Source organism: Mytilus trossulus, chromosome 14 (assembly GCF_036588685.1).
Source record: "Mytilus trossulus isolate FHL-02 chromosome 14, PNRI_Mtr1.1.1.hap1, whole genome shotgun sequence".
Classification (NCBI taxonomy): Eukaryota; Metazoa; Mollusca; class Bivalvia; order Mytilida; family Mytilidae; genus Mytilus; species Mytilus trossulus.
Genome location: NC_086386.1, coordinates 55,708,044 through 55,712,889, shown reverse-complemented (window position 1 = coordinate 55,712,889; position 4,846 = coordinate 55,708,044). Strand labels below are relative to the sequence as shown.

Sequence of the window (4,846 nt, the reverse complement as noted above, 5' to 3'; positions counted from 1 at the left end):
ACAATGTCACTTTGTTTTCATCATTATATTATTAATGATTTATTCTTTTTCAAATTTCATTCCTGAAAAATTGTCTCTTCATATCCATGTTGCCTGCTTATATATATATCATATACTCGTGAAGGTTCACTATATTCATGATATACTTCTGAAGGTTCGCTATATTCATGATATACTTCTGAAGGTTCGCTATATTCATGATGAACTTCTGAAGGTTCGCTATATATATGAGACACTGTCTCCTCCCCTTTGTTTCTGAAATGAATATATGTACTAATTAAATTGGGAATGGAGGTGTGCTCCAGCTGGCCTCTATACAAAAATGTGTACAAAGAACATGATGTAGAGACTTCGAATGCACGTACGACATTGCAAATATACAATTCAAGAATTTTACTTCGATCATGTATCATGGATAAAACGAACCCGTTATTAACATATATCTGATTCACATTACCCAGGTTACGTGTCATGCTTGTAAATAATATTTAGAATTGTTTACTCGATAAAAACTAAGTATGGTACTTCAGTATAGTCAAACACAGTGTATATCTGTAAAACGATATCTGATTGAACTGTCTGAACTGTCTTCCTTAAATCTGTGCTAGCGTAGAACAGCACCAATTTGTTGAAAGTAGACATATGTTAGTGCATAGGGGCTTGATACAAGTATATAATCAAAATACATGTTAACAAATACTGGCTTGTATGCATCAACCAGAATGCATATTTTAACCAATATCAAAAAACAATTATGACAAAAGGACACGAATGAAGCAACTGTACGTCAATACATGGCTATTAACAACAAACGAAACGTAAATATCGCAAAATTATCCGTTCATGACACATATTGAAAAAAAAAATTGTTGTTATACCTCCCTACTTGCCGACTTGTTTCTTTATTATTATGAGACTGATTTCATGCAGGAACTTCTTACCACTATATTAATGATTTTTTTTAACTAAATATATCAACATTTTGTGACTATGTGGAACCCGTCTATCCCATCGAACTAAAGATAAAGGATACTACCGATGCAGTAAAGTCAACTTCATATCTTGACTAACATCTAGAAATTGAAAATGGGTGTCGGTTGAAAACAAAACTTTACGACAAAAGAGATGATTTCAGCTTGCTTATTGTGAATTTTCCATTTCTTAGTTACCACATTCCAGCAGCACCTGAATACGGATTATATTATTTGCAATTGATACGATATTCCCGTGCTTGCATCATGATTTTTCTTGATCAAGGATTGCTACTCATTAGGAAGCTATTAAACCGTTTCAAAAATGATATCGGATAGGTTCATTACGTCGTAACTACAATCCCCTTCCTATTCATGAATGTGACCTACCGAATAGGACTATTTACCGGATTCGTTATCACATAAGCAACACGACGGATGCCACATGTGGAGTAGGATCTGCTTACTCTTCCGGAGCACCTGATATCACCTCTTAGTTTTTGGTGGGGTTTGTGTTGTTTATTCTTTAGGTGTTTATGTTGTGTCTTGTGTACCATTGTTTGTCTGTTTGTCTTTTTCATTTTTAGCTATGGCGTTGTCAGTTTAATTTCGATTTATCGATTTTGACTGTCCCTTTGGTATCTTTCGTCCCTCTTTTATGAATACACTTTATCTGTTTTGTACCAAAAAATACAGCGTAGGCAATACATTTGGTGTAAGATTAAAACTACTTACGTTACATTGGTGGATGTATACTTGGATGGATCTTTCTGTCTGTTTTTGATGAGGCAATAACTTGCAATAACAAACAATAATCCAGATATGATTATTCCTCCTGCTATAATAAGTCCAGTGTAATGATCCAGTATTTCTGAAACTGTAGTTTTAACACCTAGGAATATCGAAGTATAAAACTATAATTATTAACATGAACGTATTTAACTGTGAACATATTAAATCAAAACATCATTTGTAACAGCAATTGTCCTGTCATTTTTTTAAATTATCTCTTCTTAAATGTTGGGAGTGAACGGTTAAAATTTTACAAATTAATAAAATTAGAAGTATTTTAAACCTGGTCGAATACGATAGTTCAAAAAAGAATTCATTCAAACTATGTAGGAAACTGTTGTTACAAATAGTGTTTTCTGAAATAAGCTAATTGGTACAAAATTTATTTAAGAGTCAGTTCATGCCAAACCTACACCTAACGTCAGGAAAAATCAGTCGGGAATTGAAATATGAATAGAAAATTCAAAGGCAGATCCGAACACAAACTGTACCCCAATGCATGCCCAAAGTTGCATTGTTTGGCGATTTTGTTCAAATATGTGTTCAGTATCAGACATTTATTTGTGGTTTTCTACTCAAATTCCAAATGCAAATATCGATTATTATTGTGTTGGTTGAAGTCGGATGTACGGTTAGACGAATAGAAGGCTGCAAAACAAGTTCAGTGTTAAAACTTAAAAACGTTTGACGAAAGCCTTTAGATATAGATGTGTTGTTTCCTGAAACTAAATGGAGATGGGATCGAATTCCCGATTTCTGTTTTTTTTTCAGTTGTTGATGTGTTTGCCTTTTAAATGTGATACTTATATTCATTTGTATAACATAATACGTCCCGTCAAAATTTTGACGGGCGTATAAAAAATTAAAATTGAATCATATCTAATATGCAGTAGTTAATTGTTCGTTTAAAAGGTTGATATGTATGTATAAATACATATATTGAAGTACAACTACTTTAATATGTTTATCTTATGTTATGTCTAATGAACAAACTAACCTGTTCCTGTTAACGTTGTTGTTGGTGGTGTTATTGATATCGTACAATCAATGTCAGTAGAAACGGATGGTACAGATGTTTTATGTGTTGTTACTGTTGTTATCACGTCTGCTGTACTGTCAATTTCGATTGAAGTGGATGGTTTCGTTGCGATTTGCTTTGTTTCTTTCCATATCACAGATGTCGCAGTTTCAATTGGAGTAGACATTGGTGGCATTGATTGTATCTGCGTTGTCGATGTTGGTGTCATTATTGTAGTTGCTACAACAAATTATAAAAAAGATGTTTAACAAATGATGATCATGTTTTGAAAGAGGTATACTTGTTAACGTGGTGTCGATTGAGTTTGACGAATATGGTTGTACTATTGATTGTTTTATTATGAAATCGAAGATGTGGTATGATTGTCAGTACGACAATCTTCCACAAGAGAGCGAATGGAACGGATATTAACAAGTAAAAGTAACCGTACGGCCTTCATCAATGAGCAAAGTCCATTCCACATAGTCAACTATTTAAAAACTAAAATGACGAGTGTAAAACCACGGTCTCATGAACGTAAAATATACGAACGAAAAAAACTTAAAAACATACCAACAAACGAAAACCACTGAATTACAGGCTCCTGACTTGTGACAGACACATACATTTACATAGATTTTTTGTACTAAGAAGGCAATATGTACACCACAAATTGTAATTGTAAAGATATACCTGCCTACCATGAACAGTATTAAGGCACGACTTATATAGATAAATTTCAAAGCATTACTATTGAAGAAAGAATATAACTTCTTCTTGATTCCGCTTTTAATTTGTTTTCATTCCTGCAGATGATGACAAAATATCCTTATCTTGAGACAGGGTTTAAAAAACTACACCAATGAACAAATAATATATCTAACATTGTCTGAAAAAAGAACTATGGAAAAGCACACCACAACGATTTACGAAATAAAAATATTTTTAATAAGAAATATAACTTACTTGAACAATAAGGAAAAAGCAATATAATAAAACATGAACCGCGTCTAATTCTTGGGGTCACGTGTTCGATAACCTGTTATGTTTAGGTTAACCATTTTACTAATTTTCATAAAGTACACACACCTATTTGACACGCGCTGTCACACGGTTCACATAATGCTGCATCACCTGGTATTTCGTCCCTAGTTTCTGAAAAAAGAAACAGTCATTTAAGTAGCATTTATGAGTCGATGTAGTTTCGAACATTATATCATATACAGTTAACTCCATAAACCACACACAACATTAAAATATTTATTTCTTAAATTACGATCTGGATCAAAATACAAACTGCTGTAAAAACTTATCTAAATGATTGATTGGTTTTAAAACGCTGTATGGTGGTAGATTACGCACCAAACGGATTTCCATTACTTATACTGATGATGCATTTACAAAGAAATTGATAACTTGATCTACTTTTCGGTTGTAATGGTAATAAAAAAAGAATTACAAAACAGTTGTATGTCACCTCTAGCTAATTGTTGGCGGTTACTATCATAGGAAAACATTGTTTTGTACAGTCACGCTACCATACTTTATTTGCTAACAATTCCATAAAACATGAAACTGCGATCAAACGATTTGTAATTACAGTCTAACTGTATTAATCCTTTGGAAGAATCAAAAGCAACCACTCAATAGAGAATGAACTTTTAAATAAGGTTTCGTATTAATCCGACAACGACATTGCCCGCAAACTTGATCGAGACAAAGTGTTTTAGTGTTTTCAATTTGAAGAGTTATTTTTCTTACGGCATGTAAATAAAAAAAAAAAGCGGATTTTGGCACGCTTGATACGAAGAAAATACACGAAGTTATTAGTTTATCATGTGGATAAAAACGTTTATAATACGGGTTTCGGCTTCAATATTGCACGCACGTATTTCTTAGGATTTTTTAGTTATGTTAAAATGACCATTGTTAAAAGTAGTGGCATTTTTTAAAACACTGCAACGATGTCAATTGTATAGAGAAAAAGTCACATTTAGAAAGATATGAAGCGGAAATGACCAGTTGGTCAATTAATTTTGATGTTCCTTATCATTTCATATTTTAG

General features: G+C 32.7%; 1 protein-coding gene across 1 annotated transcript; it reads right to left on the bottom strand.

The window, feature by feature from the left end:
- Nucleotides 1–3,017, bottom strand: LOC134697329 (location of vulva defective 1-like). The gene is made up of 3 exons (XM_063559535.1): nt 2,761–3,017; nt 1,707–1,863; nt 1–255 (listed from the first exon to the last, which is right to left on the bottom strand). Exons 1-3 carry the CDS (start codon nt 3,008–3,010, stop codon nt 57–59), a joined length of 606 nt encoding a protein of 201 aa, XP_063415605.1. The 5' UTR covers nt 3,011–3,017; the 3' UTR covers nt 1–56.
- Between the last annotated feature and the right edge of the window lie 1,829 nt (nt 3,018–4,846).

What these genes read in the sequence shown, in the direction of transcription:
- LOC134697329 (XM_063559535.1), bottom strand. Translation starts at nt 3,010, where the DNA reads ATGACACCAACATCGACAACGCAGATACAATCAATGCCACCAATGTCT. An exon ending in AACAACGTTAACAGGAACAG is followed by an intron (nt 1,864 to 2,760) that starts GTTAGTTTGTTC and finishes CGATATTCCTAG; the next exon opens with GTGTTAAAACTACAGTTTCA. An exon ending in TATACATCCACCAATGTAAC is followed by an intron (nt 256 to 1,706) that starts GTAAGTAGTTTT and finishes TATTCATTTCAG; the next exon opens with AAACAAAGGGGAGGAGACAG.